The sequence below is a fragment of the Leptonotus elevatus genome, chromosome 13, assembly GCF_054856555.1.
Source record: "Leptonotus elevatus isolate MCC_2025b chromosome 13, RoL_Lele_1.0, whole genome shotgun sequence".
Classification (NCBI taxonomy): Eukaryota; Metazoa; Chordata; class Actinopteri; order Syngnathiformes; family Syngnathidae; genus Leptonotus; species Leptonotus elevatus.
Window position 1 is genome coordinate 11,467,020 of NC_141251.1, and position 25,363 is coordinate 11,492,382.

Genomic DNA, 25,363 nt, shown 5'->3' on the forward strand with positions numbered 1-25,363 from the left:
CGTCACTTCAACTTTCCAACAGGGAGACAACGCTGTAAATCATAAATGGGGCACCATTAATCAACTCTTCTATTAGATCTTATTAAATTGTGCGCATTGTGGCCAGTTAATGATGTTTTCACAAGTTCTGCTTGTTTTCAAGCCATTCAATTCAATGTGTGATTATAATAGCAACAGTTTAGTATGAAAATGAATGGCTCAAGACTTACACGGATCAAATTCTTGTTCTTGGCACATTTTCCCTACACGCATGTAATGGTTATTGTTGATCATTTCCTCCCAGCGGCGTGTTAATGAGATGACTGACCCGCTGCTCTTAAATTTCCTGTAGTTGCTTTGCCGCCTGCTGCTGCGGAAGCAGCGTGGGCAATGAGGCAGTGAGCCCCCACCACCAGCGCACAAAGCCGCCCTCCCCACCCCACCCCCCACCCCCCACCCCCCACACGCCCCGCGCAGCCGGTCCGCCCAGCAGCGACAGCAACCACTTGCAACCACTTGGAGCCTGCACGCACCGCACCGCACCGCAACGTTGGATCCACGAGACACGGACGACTCGGAGTGGCGGCCACGCGGGACACGCGCACTGCTTTCTTTTTTTATCGTCGCTTCTTCTTCTTTTTTTTTTTACCCCTACTTGTTTTCACCGGTTCCGTCGAGTCTGTGAATTGCATTTGCATGCATCAACTTTCACTTATGGTTGGCGAAGATGGGGTCAAGTTGTGGTTTCTCACGGGGAAACGGCGCTTCGGCGCTGCTGCTGCTGTGGATGCTGCTGAGAGGTAAGATTCAGCATCATTTATTTATTTATTTGTCTAAGATGGGGGGAAAAAAAAGTGAGAGAGGGTATCATTTGAAAATATACAAGTTTATTGTACTCTTCATTTGACTTGGGAACATAGTAAGATGTATTATATATTTTTAATGCACTTTATTATTACAAATAACGATTAAAAGCTGAATCGAATGAGTAAAGGGTATAGGCGGAAGGGGGGGGGGACTACACTACACAAACAAGTGGTTATGTGGGGGTTGTATTTATAAAAGTATGCAGAATGTGTGCGTGCATTTTGGGGTCTATATGTGGAAATTATTTTTGGATTTCACTTCTTGATAATTAATGTATATAACGGTTAAGGAGTAGATTTCAGGATAGTAGTAGTAGTAGCCTACTGTGAATTTTTAATTTCACAGTTTTTTTCCCCTACTGCATGTTAAATAAAAAGTAGGGATGGGCAATACGTAGACTTTATTTCACAGTAACAGTCAGCCACCCTCTTCGGGCATTTTTTATGATCAGAAACTAGAAATTAGAAAATAGAAGAATAGAAAATTGCCATCAATTTCATGCAATGTTAAAGACAAATGCTATATTGGGATATATAGATCTTTAAAATTATGTCTTTTTTTGCGGGAAATTTTATGTATCAAAAGTACTAGTGGTATCGGTACTTGATATCGGTATTGGAGACTACTGAAAAAAAAGTAGTGTTGAACATCGCTCATAGAAAGTTCAATTAATCAACTAAATTGCGTTATTATAGTTGTTTTTCTGAGCCCAAACAATGCGTGAAGTAACATCGACATGGTGTGCATCTCATGTTGTGTGAGGTATGGCATGTTGGTGTTACAGTGGAGTGAATACGGCCGTATATCATAATATCATAATCCCATTCACAATCCCGCAGCCCAACTGTACCAACACGGTCGTCCCAAGTGGTCTATATTTAAAGTGGGGCTCATAGCACAGGAGCGTGGACGTCTTCGTGTGGCTGCAAATGCGGACAAAAGTACAGAAGCGAATGTCTTCATGGTTTTAATGCCTCGCTGAGGGGTTGGACGTGAACCTTAAGTTCACCCTGAATCTTGAGTCGGACATTTTTGGACAAAGTCTATGCTTTCAGTTGTTGTTTTTAGTGACTTTGCCCAAAGCGCTCAAAAGCAAGGAGTTTAGTGTGAAACAACATTTCCGGGATATAAAATGGAGATTGCACGGGAGGCCAAGATAAGTAACTGTCGTTCAAGTTGGATGGAATTTGTAATGTAGAAAGAAAGAAGAAGAAGAAAAAAAACGGAGCATTTCATCGTCTTTTCAATCAAGATGAGACAGTCGTGCTCATATGAATTGTCCGTGTGCTTTCATTTCTGCAAAAGTGGTGACCAGTAAACGTAATCGCCCGAGAGAAGCTTCCTTCATGCAGGGTTGTTAAAGTGATTCATGATCATTTTTAAAGTGACGTGGCTGTATGTAATGTCCTCTGATTATTTGTCATGTTGACAACAGCTTTATAGAGTCCACGTGGCACACAAAGGCTGATTGATGTTAGTTTGCATCGCACATCCATGTTGCTCCAGATTGGCTTTTACGTGTACAGTATACGTTATTTGAAGGCATTTCGTCTCATTGCTGCTCGGGTTTGACGGAGAAAGTGAAAGGCGCGTGATGCTAATTTAGGTGGGTGTTGAAATACATCCCATATGATCTCCTCACCTGGCTGATTGTGGCAACAAAAGAGCTACAGTAGGGTGAAAGAGGAAAGGAGGTGAGCAGCGGGCAGGTGTGCAGCAGCTGCTCACATCTCCGGGCAAACACCGCCTGTTTGTTTTCTTTGGGAAAATATTGTCTGAACACACCGCTTAGTTTGTTATCAGTTGCTGAGATGACGCATCATATCAATTGCATTGTTCTCAATTCCATAATGACAATGACAATCGACTTCTTGAAGCTTCTGACGTAATATACAGTACATCCATCCACCCATATATATATATATATATATATATATTAGTGCCTGGACTCAGGCCAAAATCAGCACTTAATGATTGTTGTTCACGTTAACGAGCAAGTCCTCAATAAACTTTGAACTGGTTACTTATTGTACTTACTTTTTGCTCTATCTTCATCAAACATTTACTAAGCTATATTCACTTATCTCATGTTGAGCGTGAAGGCTGGCCGTTGATGCAGCGTTTTCAAAGGTTTTCAAATAACTTACTCCAGGATCCCGCGGCGTACTGGGCTAGCCAAAATGTTGTTTTCTCCTTGGTTCCATTTTAAAACCATCCCCGTTGTGTTGTATGAGCCTGTAGCCTCGTTCTAGCTAACGCAAGCTAGTTCAAACTTCCTTTTCGTTTGTTGCCATCAACGAGATGTTAGAGCAGCTCAAATATCCCCCTTTGTCAAGGTTCTCTTCAATAGCCATCGGGACCGGGCAAAAAAGGTTGGATTGCAGTGAGTGCACTGTATTGATTTGTTTAGCGCTGTTCAAGAGTCAACCAAGATAGCATTTAGCATTAGCGATTGTTGTGCATGTCGGCAGTATTTTCGCCCAAGGCATTTATACAAACAATTGAAGTAGCAGATATTAACACAGCAGAAAATTTTCAAGTGATCAATAGTTAACATTTTAGAGCTAAATTGTGTACTACTATTAAAAAAGGTACAGCTATATTCCAACGACGTGTATGGCCTTCATACACATTCTATTGTAAGATGCGTTCCACATGGTTTAAGTCCGTAACTGTCAAAAGTTCAGTCACGTTAAACAGTTACCATGTAACAAAATGCCGGTTCAGATGACGTCACACCATTTGTTCAGAGTCCAAAAACTATGATTTGATTATTAACTTGCCACGCCCACTTGAACAAATTGCCGGCCATTTCTGCACATACAGTAGATATATAACACCAGCAGTACTATGGATGGATGGATGGACGGTTGTATGGGTGGACGGATGGACAGACTGATGGATGGATGGATGGATGGACTGAAGGATGTATGGATGGACGGATGGGCGGGTGGATGGATGGACGGATGTATGGGTGGACAGATGGACAGACTGATGGATGGACAGATGGACTGAAGGATGGATGGATGGACAGATGGACTAAAGGATGGATGGATGGGCGGGTGGATGGATGGATGGTTGTATGGGTGGGCGGATGGGTAGATGGCTATGGATGGATGATGGATGGACTGAAGGATGGATGGACGGATGGGTAGGTGGATGGATGGACGGATGTATGGGTGGACAGATGGACTGAAGGAAGGATGGCTATGGATGGATGGATGATGGATGGATGAACTGATGGACTGAAGGATGGATGGATGGACGGATGGACAGACTGATTGATGGATGCTATGGATGGATGGATGGACAGATGGACTGAAGGATGGATGGATGGGCAGGTGGATGGATGGACGGATGTGTGGGTGGACAGATGGATAGACTGATGGATGGATGCTATGGATGATGGATGGACGGAAGGAAGGATAGATGGATGGATGGATGGATGGGCGGGTGGGTGGATGGACGGATGGATGCATGGATGAATAAACTGATGGATGGAATGATGGATGGATGACAGGATGGCTGTTTGAAGGGCTGATGGGTGGATGATGGATGGACAAATGGTTGGGCGGACTGATGGACGGATGGCTGGGTGGAGGAATGGAAGGATTGATGGATGGATGGACGGACGGATGGACTGATGGATGGATGCATGGATGGACGGACTGATGGATGGATGGATGGGTGGAGGGATGGAGGGATTGATGGATGGATGGACGGACCAATGGATGGATGGGTGGATGGATGGATAATATTTACTGGCAGATCCCATACAAGAGTAGTATTAAGAATTTTGCATTTACAAAGCTAATAATGCTCAGCTTTGATTGGGTATTAATTTAAGAATATTTTCATTTTGTGGTCATTGTTGCTTGCATGTGCATTATTTTAAGTGTTTCTACTTGTCTTTTGATGAATTTATTCATCTACGGGACAAGAAAAATATTTGTATTGGATCGCAATAAAGTGTGCAAGTCACACTCATGTTTAAAGCATTAACGGGGTAAGAGGAAAAATAAATCGAGTGCAGCTTATTTGTGGCTCTTTAATGTTTGAAACATCTCTCTAATGCATCCAGTGGCTGCTCCCATCCTCCCCACTCCAGGTTGTGTGCTACTGGTTGGCGAAGTGTTTCTTGCTGAGGTAATGAATCTGAGGAAATGGGCAATTAACGCTCAGTGGCTAATAGCGGCCGCAGCTTACACCTTTCGGTGACGTAAAGGAAGGTCAAAGATCTAAAAATTGTTCTGTTTGGAAAGCAGTTTTGGTGCATAAAAGACTTTCTTATAATAGTAAGTAGCTAATGATTAGTCGTAATGGTTCTCCTGACTAATCATTGATTAAGGCCAACGGAATCAGTTGCGGGCTTTGCCGTAGACCCACAACAGCCTTTTTCCGAATCCTTTTAGTCGCCGACAGTCGAACGTAATCCATCACTTTGGCGAGATGAGCCACAGATGTTTTCACATAAAAGCATCGAGCCGTTTATCTTCCGCCGTGACCGTGTTTCCGTACCTTTGACCCCCGTTGTCCTTTGGTAACCTTAACCAAGTGGTAACCTCCAGCCGTGCCTTGTCCATCCCAGAGGAGGGGCCACCACCTCTCTCCAATCTCCTCCTTCGAGCTTGCATCATTTTCATCAGCATCTTTCTCTTTTAGCAGCACCAAAGCAATCAATCTCATTTGGCGCATGCCGCTATTTGATTTAGCTCCTTATTTCGTTGCATGATTTAGTAAAGCTTCTGTTTTGTGTTGCCAGTCTGGAAGCGTCATTCATCTTGTTAATTTGTCTCTCTTGCCGTCACTACGCTTCTTTGAATACAATTTGAAAACATGATGCAGGAAGTAATTCATACATATTTTATATGAGCATGTTCCTTCTCATTGTACATGCAGGTGTGGTATTTATTTGTCTATTGGGTTATTCATCTTTTCTTCACTTGTGATCAAGCTATTTGATGCAACAAGAGCTTCTTCCTGTTAGCAAAAGGTAATTTGATGGCTAAACATTTTTTGGGGGGTGGGGGGGGTACAATAATAACCCTTTACTATCATCTGTAGGAAGTAATGTTCATGTTACTTCTGAGAGGTTTAACATCCCCCTCTTAACTTCCCCAGCTCTGCATGATCCTTTAGTCAGTTATGGGTCATGCGTCCTCCTCATGCATGGTTAGAATTTAATTTGCTGCGATGAAAGGACTAGGAGACGTTGATTGAAATCTTGCCCCTTGGGAATTTGGGCCTTTTGTTTCACAAGTTGTTTTTCCAGTTCCCCGAGTGGTGCCTGCTGTGTTTCGCGTAGAATTTACAACTATGAGTGAAACAAAGAAGGACATTTGTGTCCTTGTTGGATGTGTGACTACTGCAGATCCAGACGGGAGGAATAAAAGTAAATTCTTATTTCATTAGTGTACCCCCCGTCCGTCGAAACATTTTCCATATTGTTTAATATCCTCACTTGTGTCGCAGCTGGAGCCTATCCTAGCATAAAGACAAGAAGTTGAATGTGTCTTAAAGGGTATGATATGCAAGCACAACTGTGAAAAGCTCACATACTACAATTAGCTTTGTTGTTTTGTGAGTCAATTTACAGGCTTGGCCAAATTTGAACGACGACGGTATTGGATAAAGCTATGGATGAAGGCTACCTCAATGGTAGCATCCACCCGCTAGAATGGTCATGGACCAACAGTCTGTTTGTTATTCTCTATCAACCAGTAGGTAGCCTGCTCCCTGACAAACAAACAAAAACAAAAAAACTATATTTTTTACTTTTAATAACTGTAAGCTTTGTTAAAAGTGACAGTCAACCCAAAATTATTCTTTACAATAATAATTGATATGCAGCCCCACTAGCCTAAACACGGTATTATCGCAATCAATGTCAGTCAATCAATCAATCCTTATTTTTAGCACCTTTTATACTTAAAGTGGAAATCAAGTCAAAGTTTTTCTTTACAATATGTTCTATATGGCTCACTAGTCTGAATACGACATTCTGATTCATATTGTGTTTGTGGAATACGAATTAAGCGGCAAAATCCACCCGTTTTTATCCATCTCAGGGGGCGGCCATTTTGACACTTGCCTTCGGCTGAAGAACATCACAGTGACTCAGGTAACGACAAATCTCGGCTCAGCTTGTGAATGTCACATGACCAAACTTACAAAACAGATGAGCCATGATTGGTCGAAACCTGAGCTGCAAGCAACCGCGATGTCAGAATCAGTCGACAACAAGTGGCAAAATGGCCGCCCTGAAATGGAGAAAAACAGGTGTGGGAGGGGGGGGGGGGCTTAATTCATGTTCCACAAAGACAATATTAATCAGTATGCCGTATTTAAACCAGTGGAGGCACATAGAACATACTATTGGAAACTAATTACATACTAAAGAAAAAATTCCCCTCTAAAAAAACGCACACACACAAAAAACTATGACTGTGCACAGTTTGTGTAAAATAAGAAATGAAATCCTTATCAATCTCATCAATAATTTCTTGTTTTCAACAATTGCTGATGTATACATTTGAGATGAGATGTTTTCCCAAAGCAGCCTAATGTCCCGGAGTCTGCGTCACGTGACCGATTTTTGCTCCCGCCGACAGACCCCCGGGAAGTTCTTCAAACTTAATTTGTACTTGCATCTAACCCCTCAGGAGATGTTCTATTAGATTTGTTGATGACTGATGAACATGCTACTTTGGATCGTGTGCTCTTCTATTCTCTTTCAGCTAATTGGATTACATTATGCTGTAATGGATTATTATGTTAAGGTATGCAGCGCAGTAAACTGAGCAAACTACCTGATTGGCTTTTGCCGGAAAGTGATCGGATAAATCGGAATGCTGCTCTTGATACAGGAAATGACTTTATATAACACCTCATTGCTTTGAAATCCTGACCTTTATTCGATATATGTTGATCTTCTAAGTGTGATATGATGCAACAATACTGCACGCCGGCATAGGAGACACTTTAAAATGTTGTGATCAATAATGGCTTTCATAAGTGGAATTATATCTCAACATGGAACTTTTTTAGCTAATTGAATCATGGTAGTGAACAAGTCCTATAACTGTTGCATAATAACAAGTAGTGTTGTCGGAGTTGATTATTTGTAATTGTAATTGATGGTGTAATCAAAAAAAAATGTTTTTATTAAAAATTGTCATCGTAATTAATCGCATGACTTCAATCGTTAACTCACAATTAATCACACATGTTATATCTGTTCTAAATGCACAATAAAAATAAAGTTTTCATATTCTTGTTAACATAAAAGTGAACAAAAAGGTAAACTAATAGAAATATAGCTGCATCTTTTAGTCACTTTCATAATAATTCAGAAAATTTAGTTTAAAAAAAAAAGAAGATGTACTGTACTGTAAAGACGAGTGTGATGTTGATTTGCGTTGATGTCATTTTTCTGCCACCAGATGGCATCATTACATTTGTAAGACATTGATGACAGCTCTGTGCACTTTTCTTTTCATATTAAGAGCTATCTAATCTTTAACATGAAGTAACAGGCCAGTACAGGCTTTTAATTAATTGCACGTTAAGAAAATTTGTGGCATTAAAGGAACTTTAAATGAACTCAAAATGGCCGCACTCATTTTCACGTTTTTATATTGCTGTGCCCGTGCTTATAATGCGTCCGAGAGCGTGTCCATTATGTGTGCGATGATTTTTACACGCGCTTCCATCACCTCCATGTCTGTCTAATCAGTGGAAAACAATCAGCATCGCCGTTGATTAGTATGGGTTATTGATTGGCCTGCTGCCTTTCCAATGAGCCGTTTCCAAGGGCACATGCAGAGCATGTTGACCTTGGCAAACAGAGGCCTCTGTGCTAACACCAACCAAGCGAGACGAGCGAAGCAAGAGCCTGCTTTCCTGTCAATCGTGATGTTGTGCGCGTCTCTCGACGCGGGGGTGATTCTTAGCAAGCGCATGAGCTCATTGCTGGTAAATCTCTGTCGAAGCGCGCGTTGAGCTAATTGAGTTGCCGTCTTTGTCTAGGACAACAGAAAAGGGCGTCCCACCCTCGCAGCCCCCGACCGACTAAGCACCTCTAGACACACTTTGTGCAGCATCTCATAGTTATTGTGATGAGCCTCCGTCCCCTTTGTCCTTCCACAGATAATATACGAGAGAGAAAAAAAATGGATACACGGGTCATTATTATTATTACCTCTGGCATCATAACAAGGTCAAACAAAGAGAATGCCGTCATTGTGTTTGTTGTGTGGTGTTTTTTTTTTGCATCCACTCGCAGGTAGAAAATTGTAAACATGTGGGAATGTAAGAGGCCTCTTGTTCAAACGCAGTGTCTGCCTGCAAAATTACGCACTCACAATACGTTACATTGTGAAAGGTGCAGCTCAGTATCAGCTTTTATAACACTTTAATGGTTCAACTTATGATGGTAATATATTTGCTGAGATGTAACAAGCTAATGCTGTTCCAGGAATGATTTGCAGTGATATGCCAAATTGATGGAAGAACATTATTCGCTGTGTTCTAAACAAGGCCTGAGGAACTAAAATGTCCCTTTTGTATCATTTCTGTGGGAAGGTAATGAGTCATCATGTTTTTGAAGAGCAAATTATTTGCCTTGAGAGGTCAGCTTGATCCATCCAATTAATGAACTCTGATTACTTGCCTTCCTTTGGCTTCAGTCCTGGAGAGAAATTAAATTTTGACTGATATGAACAAGTTGCTTAGTGGCTTCAAGCTAATAAATATGTTTTGCTTCCATTCGGTTAGCAACTGGGAGTTTCTAGTTGGTTTTATGTCCAGAAATAAATCGCTGTCAATCATTATTGTCATTTGTTTGCTGATTTAGGAGAATGATTGAACCCGTTTTTCCGCTGTGGCAAGTCGGGGGTCTGCTTACCAAGATAAGAGTGCCCTCTAGAGGCTGCAATTGGTATAATTAGAGACCAGCCATTTGTATGTATCTTTCCCCTAAATTGCCTGCAAAATACAATCATATGTACCCTTGCCAAATTCAAATGGTTTATCAAAAAATATTTTAGTAGAAGCAACAAAAAAACAAAAAAATCACCCATACCATTTAATTAATACATTTAAGATGTTGTCTTTTTCACTATTTCTATTTTGTTTGGTAGATAATACCATTTTGCCTTTATCCTCTATCTTGGCTGTAACTGAGGGAAAAAAATCTAATTCATTTATATTGTTATAACGCATCCCACAGGAGGCGCAACAGCCCCGTTGTCCCCTCCTCCCCCCCCCCCCCCCCCCCCAGACTTTCAACAAAAAAGGTTGCAACCACCCTGAGTGAATCACAATCTTTCAGGAAAGAACATTTTATCCATCAATCCAGCCTCCTGTCATCCAAGTCCTGTGAAATTAAATCAATGTCTGAAACCAGAGCTGAGGCCTGAATTGCACCAACAGAAATAGAAAATCTAGTTTTGCTGTCTGCTAATGACATTAGCGCGCTCCCTAAATGGTCGCCCACTGTCGTCAAAGGGGATCATAGTAGGGATATAATTACAGGACGAACACTTGCAATTCAATTTTCCTGTAAAACATATAGCTGATGTGATGCAGCTCCTTATGGATTAGCTTTACAAGCATATATATACCACCCCCTTTCCTGTGGCAGGCAATGATTCATTTCTCCTCTGTATCATGTGATCTGGTGTAATTAAACTTCTCAAGGTGAATACAAGGTCGATCGGAAACCGCATGATTATCGACCACATGAGAAATTCATTAAAAGAGCTGCCTAAGTGTCATTTGAGCCCTCCTTTCAATTTCCGCTAACTGAATGCAGGAGAAGGTGGGGGGATTATGTGAATGCTGGGGGGAAAGCTCCTGATTTAATAGCAATCCATTCAACCATAAATTATATATACATATATATTTGGTGATTCATTTTTTAAGGTAATTAATCGCATGATTTCAATAGTTAACTCACAATTAATCGCACATTTTATTTGTTCTAAATGTACAATAAAATGAACAGTAATTTTTTTTCTAAGTTTCATAGTCTTTTTAACATAAAAGTGGGAAACAAAAGTTCAACTAATAGAAACATGGTTGCAACTTTTAGTCACTGATACAGTAATTTCATAATAATTCATTAAATTTAGTTACAATTAAAAATATGTGCTGTACTATACTGAACAAAACAAGTGTGATGTTGAGTTGTGTTGAGGTCATTTCTCTGCCACTAGATGGCATAATTGCATTTGTAAGATACTGGTTATAGTTCAGTGTTTTTTTCTTTTCATACTAAGCGCTATCTATTCTTTAACATGAAGTAACTTGTGAAATTCTGCACATTTTAAAAAATTGTAAAATACTAATTGACCCCCGTCTCCACAAATATTTGCATTATTATGATTATTATAATTATTAAATGTATTACTGCTAAGTTTTGACGTGGACGTCTCCGCTGCGTTGTGACTGGATCTCCCCCCAGTACAGGCTTTCCAAATAAGGGCCGATCATTAATCGCACGTTTAAAAAAATGTGTTACGTTTTAACTTTAAATGGACTCAAAATTAACGCACACATTTTTTGACACCATTAATTACATTATATTTATATATATATATATATATATATATATATATATATATATATATATATATATATATATATATATATATATATATATATATATATATATATATATATATATATATATGATACTGTCTCTGTATCTTGTCTTCTAAACAGACCATTATCATGTGTGTTAACCAGGAGCTAAAGGATTGTACTTCCCCCAGAATGAGTACAAGGAGACCATTTATGTTGGCCAGGCGGCGGGGAGCTGGGTCCTCCAGGTCCACGCCATGTTGGACAGCGAGTCTGAGAAGCCGCACTTCTACCTGTGCTGGTCAAGATCCATTAAGCGGCCAGGCTACAGCACCTGGTTTGACATGGACGCCAACACCGGAGTGCTGTCCTTGAACAAAACCCTGGACGAGCATGATTTTGCCTCGCTATGTGAGTGGCATATGCAAGCATTTCAGCCCATTGTAGCGACGATGTCAGGTATCGTCTGCGTAAGATTCAATTAGATTGACTGCACTCGACCCATACTGATAAAGGAGTTTCATCATCAGGGAGAGGTCTGTAAGAGATTGAAATGGTCTTTGTTTTGTCTCTCTCTGAATCCGATCAGATAAACCTTCGTGGTCTGTGAAGAAGTTGTCACTTTATGTTGTGGTGCTACCTAATTTCACCAAGAGGTCCTGGTGCATCACAAGAAATACCCCTCGGATCATCCTGGACTTTGTCAATGCCACGATGCCACAATGCGCGCAGACAGATATGAAAGAGCTTTGCTTCCCTCATCGAGACAGCGCCAGACCACACATCATGGAGAACAGATTTCCTGGGGCAGTGATGCAGCTGCGACGACTCACCAGACTCAACGTGTGCCCCAACTACACCATTTCTTACAGTGTGGAATCAGGTTAGAGACTAACAAAAAGTACGAAAGATTGTATCTTGACAACGATAGGTATTGGTTACCCTCGCAGGTGCTGCTTTTTTGGTGTGCTGGCCCTTGACCAGAGGTCGGCAACCTTAAATATTCAGAGCCATTTAAACTGTCACTCATAAAGAAAAAAAACCATAGTGAGCCACAAAACCCTTTGACTTCGAAAGTGAGGATAAAACTGCCCCCCCCATACATATATAAAACTATATATAGTGTATTTCACTTATTAACTGTTACAGAGAACACAAAACTTCTGCATTACCAGAAACATTTTGAATTCTGAAAAAAGACGCTTCCATTCAAATAAAATGAATAATTTAGCCTCTACTGTATTTGTGTCCTCATAATCATGAAATGAATACAGACAATAATTCAAGATGTCACTTTGAAATTAAAAGATGATTTCACTTAGCAATACAATAATAGCCAATTAGAATTTGTCTTTGTCCTGGTTAATATGATTTCTGCTCCCGATCCACAGCAAACAGCATCAGAGCACATGCACCAGGACTGCAGACATCACATTCTTTTCACACACGATTGTAAACTGTCATCTGTGAAATGTGACCTGCAAAGTAATTGTATTTAAGATCCGTGTAGCATGTAGCAACAAACCTTCTGTTTTCTTCACAAATTTTCCCTCTTAGATTTATTTATCCATGGTCTGCTTACTGGAAGTCGAATAGCCTGATAAATTTGGGCGCCAGGTGTTGCACATTGCGATGCATTTTTTGAGCAATAAAATAATTAAAATGTTACAAACGCATCATACTCTTCAAATTTAAAACACATAAAAGAACAAACAAACTAATTTAAATGTAAATAAAATATTCATTATTTATTTTCTAAAGTTATAGAGAGCCACAGCAGAAGGATGAAAGAGTCATATGCGGCTCTGGAGCCACAGGTTGCAGACCCCAACCCTAAACTTTTCAAACTTGGCAACACACCTGTACCTTTTTTAGCACTAGATAGGGTAGCCCTGTTTTCACAGTTCTGTTTAGTACACTATAGAAACGTAGATGACCTCACAGCTAACATTTAACTTCTGACACCATTTTTCACAGGATTTGGATGTTGAATATTGTGTGCACTGACATCATCTCCTGGAAGCTAGCTAGTAGCTAGCTAGCTAGGCATTATCATGGTGATTCGCCTATTTCAGAGGCAAGGGGTTGGATATGCCACAAAACTTTACATACTGATTCAACTCCTTTACTTACTCTAAATAAAAGTAAAAAAATAAATAAAATAAAAAGTAGTAAGGTGTATTCCATGTTACATGTCACATTGCTGTTTAGAGCAAGCTAGCATTTGATAGCTAACTTTGACACTGATGCTTGCTTTAGATCAGAGGTCACCAACCTTTTTGAAACTTGCTTGGTACTGATAAATATAAAGTGATACCAGTTTGAGACACACTTAGTTGCTCAAAATATCTTTTAATTGTATAATTGTATAATCTTAAATGTAATTACCAGTTATTAGTTATAGTGATCTATGTGAAGACAATGATCCATGTTAATAGTTTCTCACAATGAATACAAACATACAAGGTAGGAAACAAATATCAATGAGTTTAGTCATTTGTATAAATGGAAGTGTTGTCACAATATCAGAATTTTAATTTCGATACTATGCCTGCATAAAGTAGCCTACCTTAAAAGCAATATTAAAAACATAGCAAAAACCGAAAACAGTACAAGCAATAGAATCGTAAATGGCAAATCTTGGAACGTCATTGTTTGTATTTTTACCAAATCAAAATAAATTGAGTGAGTGCAGGAAGCACATCTAATGGACTCTGACTTTATCCCCAATATTGACAAAGCACATCTTCCTCAGTGTCGTCTAAACAGTGGTGTATATTTCCTCTTGTTCTAATAGAGACGCCCGCACCCTTCGCTGTGAATCAGAACACCTCAGAGATGGTTGTGACTGCTTCTTTAGACCGAGAAGAAAGTGAACGTTACAGACTCCTTCTGGTTTGCACAGTTAGTACAGAAACCGCCGTTACGACGCTGGACACTCCTCTGGATGTCTTTGTCAATGACGAGGACGATAACGCACCACATGCGAATGGAACCGACACAGCGGACGTTGTCATCAGCTTCAATCGGACGAAAGTAAGAAAACAAAAAGACTGAATCCGAAATAAGATTTATAGAAATGCTGATTCATCTCGTTTGTCTCTTTCCAGGGTGGTACTTACGGCTCATTGTCAGTTTTTGACAGGGACTTGACGTCCATCTATTCCACAGATCAAAGTCACAATAAGTATGTTGAGACCTTGCTCAACACCGATCCTTGGACCAGAGAAACTTTTGATGTAAAACGTAGCTTCAGTGAAAAGAAAGCTACTCATAACGCCGTCAGAGAAACCGTTCATCACTACCGTAAGTCATCCCATCAACTCCACCTCGTCTTTTTAAGAGCAGGATGTTTGAGAAGAAAACCTGTCATGTGTCCCTTTTAGAGCTGATCCTGAAGAGGAGCTTGCTTGTGACGGAGAATCGCAGCGTGCAGTTGGACTACCTGGTCAATGACACCACCTATCCTGGTCTCGAGGGAACTGTGTCGCTTCACTTCAACGTCACCATCTTACCGGTCCACATCCGCTTTGAGAACATCACACATATCTTCACACTCACACGGAGAGCTTCAGTTTATGCTCAGGTAGTCAAACTCAACTAAAAAGTGTATGTGGGGGGAAAAAATGGCATCTGTTTTCAGAAACAAGAACAACCTAAATTGGCAAAATTTTGATTATTTGGGGGGGGGGGGGTATTATTAGGGTTCAATCCACTACCTCAAGTTAATCTCTGAGGTTTGCGTTTAGCCGTGGTGATGGATTGTTCCAGCAGCCCATTTTTTTCCCATTTTTCATTCAACTCTAATCAGTCAAATATTTTGTCAACAAAGGTGTGCAATATCCTGGTGGTTTCTTCGAGACAGGACAAAACTTTATTACTAGACTGAATTAAGGTGTAGGGGAGATTGTTAAAGCAAGCTGTCAGAACTTCCAGTGGATCCTGTGAGCTAACATAACGTTTTTATTATATTATTAATGTTGGGAATCCATAATATTTTAAATGTGTTTAGTGGTAGAGCAGTATGCTTTTTTTTAGGGCTGATACCGATTGTTGGTAGTCAAGGAGGCTGATAACCGATATTTGGAGCCGATATTCGTTTGCTGTAAAAGTGAAAATATCATAATTTCAATTTCCGAACACTTGACTTTGTTTAAAGGCCTTTAAGAACAACTATTCCGATTTGCAACATGTTCAAAAAAAATGTAAACATAGAAAATAGACTTTGTTGAAAATTATCGTATAGAGTGAAATGAAAACATCAGTTTGCTAAAGTAAATCATTGAAATAATTGAAACTGTAATCTTCACTATTTAAGTAAAAAAATAAAAATAAAGACAACCTCAACGGAGCTACTAGCTAGCGGGCTACCAGCGTCAGGTGCTAGAAGAGAATTTAATAACTCTGTTTTCAAATGTTTGCTCATCGGCCGTTGGATTTTTCAAAATGTCTGATGCTGATATGTGTCATAATGTTAAAAAAATAATCAGCCTGTCTGATAATCGTCCTGCATTGTCGTTTGGTACGTCACAGTGATGTGACGTGTATTGCTGTTGTGTTGTTTCTGCAACATGATAGACTCTGACCAAAATTAAACAATGTCGCTATATTGCATTATGCGTATTTGCCCAAACGTATTTCATAATAGTCCACCTCAGTAAATGAGACATATTAAAATTGCTTAGTACATAACTGTGGTAAATAAACTTTTTTTTTTTAAATGCTACTTAGCTGAGTGCTTAACAGTCTTGCTGTCTGCGCTACTTGGAGAGCCACATTCATCATCCTCTCCTTTGTAGACACTTGATCAGAGTGGTAGCGCTTTTTCAGTTTCACTTCTTGCCAAGCCTGCCCCCTGCTGACTCAATACCAAAACAAAAACAACAAAAAACTACTTTTCAGGTACAACATGGCCTGCCTGGTCACCGGTCAATCGCAGGCCACATATGAAAGTGACATGAAATCCTCTTTCACCCCTTCTCAGGTTGGTAGAGTCTGTGTGGAAAACTGCCAGCAGTTTGATGGCTTCAGTGTCACATACCAGCTCAAGGTTCCCGATAAGAACGTCTCTGCTGACGAGCTGTCCTGCTATTCAGCCATAAGTATCGGCCAGGCGCCGGACGAAATGTGGGGATTCCTCTACGTGAACGACTCCGAGCCCCTGAGAAGATCCGAGTGCCAGGATCTGCAATACATTGTTGTCGCTCAGGCGGCGCACGCACAGTCGGAAACCAGCACTCAGATTCAAATCATTCTGGATCCTGAAGGTGGAATACCAGCAAATGCTTATAAATACTCAATGCAATCTTTATGCACTCTAAAAACAGTCAAAGGTAACCCAATTATGGATAAAAAATGGACCGATCCATTTTATGGGTCCGTTTGACCCAACTTTCTGAGTTGTTTTACGCTGAAAGACCCATTTCTTGATTCAAAATTGACCCATAGTCACCAACAACTTTTTACCCATAGTTGGATTATTTCTGACCCAACTGTTTTTAGAGTGTGTGAAATCCACTCTAAAAACAGTTGGGTCAAAAATAACCCAATTATTAGATAAAAAATGGGCCGATTCACTTTATGGGTCAATTTGACCCAACTTTATGGGTTGTTTGATACAGAATGACATTTTGTTTTTTCTTATATATATATCCCGAAAGTTGGGTGAATTTGATCCAAGTTTATAAAAAATTACCCAATTTTTGACTCAAATATGTGTCAAACTGACCCAAGTTGATTATCTGGCCCAACTTTCTGTGTTGTTTTACACAAAATGGCCCAATTACACTCTAAAAACAATTGGGTCAAAAGTAACCCAATTATGGATCAGAAATTGATCGATCCAACTTATGGGTTGTTGTATACAGAATGATCATTTTTTATGTTAGGCTTTTGTTTTGTTTTGTTTTGTTTTGTTTTGTTTTGTTTCGTTTTGTTTCGTTTCGTTTCGTTTCGTTTTGTTTCGTTTCGTTTCGTTTCGTTTCGTTTCGTTTCGCTTCGCTTCGTTTCGTTTCGTTTCGTTTCGTTTGGCTTCGCTTCGCTTCGTTTCGTTTCGTTTCGTTTCGTTTTTGGTGAAAAACAACCCCGAAAGTTGGGTCAATCTGACCCAAGTTGTTTTCTAGAAAATGACCCAATTTTTGGCTCAAAGTTGGGTCAATTTGACCCAACAAGGATCTGACCCAACTTTTTGGGTTGTGTTATACAAAATTACTTTTTTTTTTCTTCTGCAAAACAACCTACAAATTTGGGTCACATTGACCCAAGTAGAGAATCGATCCATTTTTGACCAACTGTTTTTAGAGTGTATTTTAAATCCAAGTTGTTTTTTTTCACTCCCATCATTTCATCCCAGTCCTGCTTTTCCCCCGTTGTTTAGAATTAAGTATTTTTATGCCATGTTGTTCCCCTCTTCTCAGTGCATTTAAGAAAATAATGTTTTGTGCTTGTTTTATGTAGTAAACCAGGACAGTCAGCAGTTCCTGTCCTGCGCAGAAAACAGACGACGAGGAGACTGCGAGTCCACCAGAGGCCTGGGGGCAACTAAAGGGAGATGCCAGTGGAGACAAGGCACTGAAAAAGGTCATTTACAAATATACAGTAGTTAAAAAAAAGATTGGCATTGAATATTCAACACACTATATACATTATATAAATATGATTATTATTACAGGAATCACAGAAAACTACTCGACCTGCTCCCCAGACCTGCGCACATGTCCGGATAGCTTTTGCGATGCAATTGAAAGCAAAGATACATCAATATGCCCGCAAGACTGTACGAGTAAGTTGTGATATGGATTGTTCTTTCTTTCTTTTTTTTTTTTGGATGAAGCATGGCAGATTCTGATTGCGGGCATGTGTGTGTGTCTGTGCGTGTGTATTTTTGTGAAGAGGAAACCGTGACCGGCGGACATGAGCTCGGCCTGAGGAACGGCATCCAGGCTTGCCACGGGACCTGTTATTGCTTAATGGACAGATGTTTCTGTGAAAAGGAAGATATTGAGGGTGAGTTGTTGTGAATGCTTGCGAATGTAGCGAATTTGGGGTTTTCACTAGGATTTGTAAGGTATTCATAGACAGTTTTTACCTGTCAAAAAATCATGTCTTTGAACATGTTCAGACAATATTTTACTGCGAAGATCTTTGAAACTTTTTTACAAACGTTACCCTGACGAAAAAAACAAAATTAGCTACATTTGCATGCATTTGTTGCTTAGTGAGATACAGGGAACTTTTCATTTATGTATTTATTTATATTTTTACTTTATAAAATTAAACTTTTTATTTTTAAAAATTGAGAAATGATGTTGACATTTTGGAAAACTGTAAATAAATAAATAATAAAACTGGAAGCGCCTTGTAATTTTTGTTATAATTTTTAAACAAAAGCTGCCTATTCTTTTTGTTTAAAATGAAAAGAAAAACCATAAATGTGTTGACAATCTGAAAAGTTGTTTTAACAAGCATGCTTTAATGCTAATGTTTTCTCTTTTTCTGCAAATGACTATTGGCTTGAAATATTGGTTATCAGCCTCCTTGACTACTAATAATCAGTATCGGCCTTGAAAAAAAAAACACATCGGTCTATCACTAACATTAGCATTCCAAAAGTGTTTCTCTCCTACTAACTCCACATTTATACCCCCCCCCCCACTCCCCCCACCCCAGAGGGCCTCTGCGATGACATGTGTAAGACGGTCATCGCCACGGTCCTGCTCCTCTCCTTCATCGTTTCCATCCTCCTTTCTTCATACTTCATCCACCGCTACCACAAGAACTCACCCAAGCCCCCGATAGCGTCCGCTGAGATGACCTTCCGCCGGCCGGCCCAGGCCTATCCCATCAGCTTCCCTGCGAACAACCTACGAAGAGGCTCGCAAGAATCCATCGAGCCCGACACCTTTAAAATACCCGTGAGCTGCTTCTCACCCCGCGCCTTTTATTCCTTTTGACCTTTTTGAGATATCATATGGGACGCGATGTTCATTTTCCTTTCAACAGGAGGATCCCAAATGGGAATTCCCTCGTAAGAACCTCGTGCTCGGCAAGACATTGGGAGAGGGAGAGTTTGGAAAAGTTGTCAAAGCGACAGCATTCAGGTTGAAGGGAAAAGCAGGTTACACGACCGTGGCTGTGAAAATGCTTAAAGGTAAGAGAGATCAAACCGCAGCAGATGTTACTAAATGATGATGCAATGACCATCCATCAATTTTTTATATCGCTTGTACTTTTTCAGGTCAAGCAATATAATGGATCGATTCTAGTTACTTTCGCACCTATTGGCAATCAAGAGTCTTTAATTAACTTAACGGAACACATGTTCATTTTGGAATGTGGAAAGTGCTTTTTTTCCCAAAACTATCTTTACACTTTACACCAAGAATGCACAATCAGCCACATTTGACATGTCGGGCTCTAAAAAAATTGTGACAGAAGGCTTTATTACTAATTCAAGTTGACTGTAAGGGCAAGAAGTAGCAATAATATTTTTTCAAACTTGTTCCACACTTCCACAATGTTCATGGATTATTATTTTTTGAACCAGGTAAAAATGTTTGAGAACTAATTCTCATTCACAAACATGACCTGGAAATTGGTATTAGAGTTTTTGCAAAATTCTTCTCACTAATAACCAAAGTACAAAGAAAGAGATGGTGAGAAAACAAAACTCACTCAACTCTGTCAGAGAGATGTTCATGTACAACTAAAAGGGAAGTCAACCCAAAATTTTCGTTGTATGCACTCTCAGTCTAAACACGGTATTCTGATTGATATTGTGTTTATGGCATAGGAATAAAGCATCTCATGAGGCGGCCATTTTGCCTCTCGCTATCGACCGCAAATGACATCAGAGTTGCTCAGGGCTCAGGTAATGACTAATCCCAGCTCAGCTGGTGAACGTCACATGACCAAACTTTAAAAAAACAAAAAAACAGTGACTCGTGATTGGTCATTATCTGAGAGGCCTGAGCAACCGATTTTCAGTTGACAGCGAGTGGCAAAATGGCCGCCCCCCGAGATGGATAAAAACAGATCGATTTTGCTGCTTTATTCATATTCCACAACGCAATATTAATCAGAATGCCGTGTTTAGACTCGGGGTGGGATTTTATGTACATGCGCTCTGCGCTGATCACTGATTATTCTCCACGACAGAAAACGCCTCCCATAGTGAGCTACGGGACCTGTTGTCCGAATTCACTTTACTCAAGCAAGTTAACCATCCTCACGTCATAAAGATGTACGGAGCGTGCAGCCAAGATGGTAGGACCTCAACCGAGCTCCTCAGCCACAGCCGGCGTTGCGCGCGGAGTGTGAAAGACTGTGTTTCTCTTGAATAGGTCCATTGTACCTGATCGTGGAATATGCCAAGTTTGGCTCACTTCGCAACTTCCTTCGCGAGAGCCGGAAAGTTGGCCCGAGCTTCATGGGAATGGACGCCAACCGAAACTCCAGCTATTTGGAGAACCCAGACGACAGGGCGCTCACTATGGGTGACCTGATCTCCTTTGCGTGGCAGATATCCAGAGGCATGCAGTATTTAGCTGAAATGAAGGTTTGATTATTATTATTTTTGATTGTGTATCTTCTCTATATATTATGATGACGCTTTCTGAGATTGTTTTGTCCGACAGCTTGTTCACAGGGACCTTGCAGCACGAAATGTGCTCGTAGCAGAGGGAAGAAAGATGAAAATCTCAGACTTCGGCCTCTCCAGAGATGTGTACGAGGAGGACTCTTATGTTAAGAGGAGCAAGGTGAGGAGAAAAAAAGAACACACATTTGAAACATTTCAATGTCATCTCTGAATTCATCGCAAAATCTTGTGGTATCTTTTGTGAAGGGCCGAATACCTGTTAAATGGATGGCGATAGAGTCCCTGTTTGATCACATTTACACGACGCAAAGTGACGTGTGAGTACAGTCATCATTTTTGAAATGTTCAAATGAATAAGTCACTCTTCATTATATGTTATATGTTATTGTCATTTTTATTCTCCTCACTTTTTTGCCAAGAAACAATACTTCTGATTGACACTGTTCAAATTTCAACTTGCTTCAAAAATTTAGCATCTGATTCCACATTACTTTGCACAATTTAACGTTAAATATCAACTTTTCCCCCTTAATTTTTAATGGGACCGACATTGAACATTTACTAAGTCCCACTTTCCACGCCTTCTTCCAACTGACCATCATTACCAGCTGTCTTATACTGCTCAGTGGTGCATTTGGTAAATTTCCTTTTCCAGTAACCAGGAGGTCGCGGGTTTGAATCCCTCCTCGGACTGATCATTGCAAATATATCCATGACAATTATGCCAAGAGATATAAATGTATACCAACTGACTATCATGGTTCCACTTTTCCGTGTAAATTAAGGGTACTGCATGCCTAGATGGCGCTATTGAGTGATTTATTTATTTTTTGCATTTTTCCATTGGATATCATTAGTTCCACTTTTTTCATCTAAATGAAGGAGGGTATTGCATGCCTAGGTGGCGCTATTGGGTGTTTTTCATTTTTCCATTGGATATCATTAGTTCCACTTTTCCATCTAAATGAATGGAAGGTACTTTCAGATACCACTTTTCCATATAAATTTCAACTTGCTTAAAAAATTCACGCCTCCCGGGTTCAAGTCTTCTTTTTATTCATTTATCTTTCAACTACAATTAATGCTTTGTCATTTTCACATAATTGAGCTTTCAATTTACTTCATAAGCATTCGGCTTAGCATTCAGCTATTAGCATTTAGCTTTCAGCATTCAAACGCAATTTCTGCAGAAATTGCACTTATATTACGCCGAATGGTGTGTTTCTTCCTGCATCCAGTTGGTCCTTTGGTGTGCTCTTATGGGAAATCGTGACATTAGGAGGCAATCCATATCCCGGGATTGCACCTGAACGCCTCTTTAACCTGCTGAAGACTGGCTACAGGATGGAGAGACCGGAGAACTGCTCCGAGGAAATGTGAGCTATTTGTTACAAGTGCACTGCAGCTCAAAACGCACTCTGCGGGGAAGTCAAATAATATTTACGCAAGCAACTGCAACAATATTTCCTATGCAGGTATAACCTTATGAGCCGATGCTGGAAACAAGAATCGGACAAGAGGCCGACCTTCTCTGACATCAGCAAAGAACTGGAAAAGATGATGGTTAAAAGTCGGGTATGGTGAAGCATTGCCAATCAAATTTCCATCAAGAGCACAAATATTGTTTACATTTATTTAAAGGGAAAGTCAACCCCAAAATGGTCTTTACAATTACGTGTTCTATGCTGCTCCACTACTCTAAACACGGCATTCTGATTATTATTGCATTTGTGGAATGTGAATTAAGCAGCAAAATCCACTGGGCGGCCATTTTGCCACTTGCTGCCGACTGAAAATGACATCACAGTTGGATCAATGATCAATCACGGCTCACCTGTTATCAGAAGGTGAGTCGTCATGATAACAGGTGAGCTGTGATTGGTCATTACCTGAGCTCTAAGCAACTGTGAAGTCATTTCCAGTCGACAGCAAGTGACAAAATGGCCGCCCAGTGGATTTTGCTGATTAACTCATATTCCACAAACACAATATTAATCAAAATATGATGTTTATTATTGCATTTGTGGAATGTGAATTAAGCAGCAAAATCCACCCTTTTTTATCCATCTCAGGGGGCGTCCATTTTGCCACTTGCTGTTGATAGAACTAAATTGTGGTGAAGCTTTTGTGCCATTGTTGCTTGAGAACCTATTATTAGTTCAAATGTGGCCTTAAAACACTGCACCCAGATTCGCTCTTGCTCAAACAGGGCTGTATCTTAATCAAACAAAGAAGTGTGTTAAAGCACAGATTTAAAAAAAGAAAAAGAAAAAAAAAGCTTCATCCCGCCCCGATAATCAGCCTAATCACACCTTGATCTGCTTTTGTCAGGATTACCTGGACCTGGCAGCGTCCACGCCTGCTGACGCCCTGCTGTACGATGACGCGCTCTCTGAAGAGGACACACCACTTGTGGACTGTAATAACGCCCCTATCCCTCGAACCCTCCCCTCCACATGGATTGAAAACAAGCTCTATGGTAGAATTTCCCATGCATTTACTAGATTTTAGAAACAGGGCAAACTGTTCTAGCAAGTTCTGTTTGGCTTTCTATAGTCAAGTGTGTGTGTGACTGTGATCTGGGCATGCCTTTTCGCTGATTATTCCTGAACCATTTCATGGTAAAATATATTATGCGTTGTCTTGCATTCTGTTTTATTTGGACCTGCTTCTAATGTACAGGAAAGCTGACCAAAAACTCTACATTTGTAAATACGTACTACACTCATCTTTTTTTCTTTTTTTATATACCGTTTGCACATCATTAACATTTTATTTGTACTTTTTATTTTTTTTTATTTTTTAACTTTTTTGGGTCATAATGTCCTCTTTTGCTGGCACTGATGGAAACTTGTGACATTTGAAACAGGTCCTCGCTGAATTTAATCCCTACTTGTGGTTTGAATTTCAGATTGTCATAAATTGTCCTCACTTTTTCCATGTGTAGCTATTAATCTATGATTCCATAATGGAGAAGCAGTAAGGCTTTTGAGTGCAACTCTTTGGTGATGTGACTTAAAGAAACAGAATGTATAGGTTGCTAATGCAATACTAATTGATGCCTTGATACATTAGCTACCATTGATAACGGCGACAAAGCCATAACTTACACGTCTGTGGATTTAAGATGATTTTTTTTTTTTTTTGTCTGTTGGCCACTGCAGAGTTTGATTTAAAAGCCTTGCTGTCTGCACACTGCTTTTCTTTCACTGAGTGCAGAAAAATGATGTGTTCTCATTTTTAGGCATGTCATACCCGAACTGGCCCGAGAAGAGCCCGGTACCGCTCAACAGACATGATGCCACTAATCCAGTCTTTACAAGATATGCCAATGATAGTGTTTATGCAAACTGGATGGCTTTGCCTCCGCCCGCAAAAACTGTGGACAAGCTTGATAGCTAGATGTGACGAGACGAATCCACACTGTAGAAAAGATATGTTGGTAGATGTGTATATTTCTATAAGACTGTATAGATTACAATCTGATGCTAAAGTTGCTTCCCTTTTATTTCTGTTGCACGGGTATGAAAAATTGGGTATTTTTTTTTTTTCTGCGAAACCAGCTGAATCAAAGCAGGCCATGTTTCATTCAGCTCTTATGTATATTAATAATTACCTCACAGTCATGTTGGCCACGTTGTATCACTGCATGACTGTTGTACCAGATTGTATGTCAGTGAGCGTCAATGTCTTTTAAGTGCCTGTGCCGCTTCCACAATAGCCTCCAAATATTCATGTGCTACTGTGAAGATCATGTTCCAGCCCAGGAATTAAAGGGGACACCTTTACCATCATCTGCTGTAGACAGCTGGAACTGAGTGGACAAAAAAATGTAAAGTTTCTACTTTGGAGGACTGCGCTCCTTGCTATGTCCAAAGACCAATTTTTTTTTAGTTCTACCCACATTATGTTTCAGAAACATTTCCAAGCAGAGGTAAAACTGACTCTTTGTTATTTTATTTTGTTTTTATTATGTGCAAAGTGTCAGTAAATCAGTGCTACTTTTGTTTCACTCAGTGTAAGGACACGTCAAGGGGAAAACGTATGTAAATGAACGAGTGCTATCATTGCTGTTTTCTTTGTTTATGTTACAGGTAATAAACAATAAAAATGTACATTATCTTCACAGCCTATTTTTTTGTGAAACATCTAGAATATCTTGTATTATACATTATACATTATTACATACGGGTATGTGAACTTATGAGCACAACTCACGTTTCATGCCCATAAAATCCAAAATACTCAATTGCAATTGTTTTGATATTTTCAGAGGTCGAAGTTGACATGAGTAAAAATGTGCATGTGAATTTTGGTGACGATTCATAGCAATTT

At 40.0% G+C, this 25,363-nt stretch overlaps 1 protein-coding gene across 2 annotated transcripts; it reads left to right on the top strand.

Annotated features, from left to right (window-relative positions):
• Positions 1 to 477: 477 nt before the first annotated feature.
• Positions 478 to 25,148, top strand: ret (ret proto-oncogene receptor tyrosine kinase). 2 transcript variants are annotated; one of them, XR_015096967.1, is made up of 20 exons: positions 478 to 779; positions 11,596 to 11,841; positions 12,020 to 12,313; positions 14,228 to 14,466; positions 14,541 to 14,736; positions 14,817 to 15,016; positions 16,415 to 16,697; positions 17,887 to 18,009; positions 18,101 to 18,211; positions 18,322 to 18,435; positions 19,099 to 19,343; positions 19,432 to 19,579; positions 20,587 to 20,694; positions 20,772 to 20,986; positions 21,066 to 21,188; positions 21,275 to 21,345; positions 22,267 to 22,404; positions 22,504 to 22,603; positions 23,360 to 23,649; positions 24,273 to 24,386. XR_015096967.1 is itself a non-coding variant. In XM_086093740.1 (20 exons), the coding sequence occupies exons 1-20, from the start codon at positions 707 to 709 to the stop codon at positions 24,428 to 24,430; spliced, it is 3,333 nt and encodes a 1,110-aa protein (XP_085949866.1). In that variant the 5' UTR covers positions 478 to 706; the 3' UTR covers positions 24,431 to 25,148. The 2 variants fall into 2 exon arrangements, 1 of the variants encoding a protein (XP_085949866.1); XM_086093740.1 differs by having other exon boundaries at positions 23,360 to 23,507; positions 24,273 to 25,148.
• Positions 25,149 to 25,363: the final 215 nt, after the last annotated feature.

Excerpts from the sequence above, each read along its gene's own strand:
- ret (XM_086093740.1), top strand. The coding sequence starts at position 707 with ATGGGGTCAAGTTGTGGTTTCTCACGGGGAAACGGCGCTTCGGCGCTG. Across the intron at positions 18,436-19,098 it reads TGAAAAGGAAGATATTGAGG|AGGGCCTCTGCGATGACATG; the intron begins GTGAGTTGTTGT and ends CCCCCACCCCAG. Across the intron at positions 20,987-21,065 it reads AGTATTTAGCTGAAATGAAG|CTTGTTCACAGGGACCTTGC; the intron begins GTTTGATTATTA and ends TTTGTCCGACAG.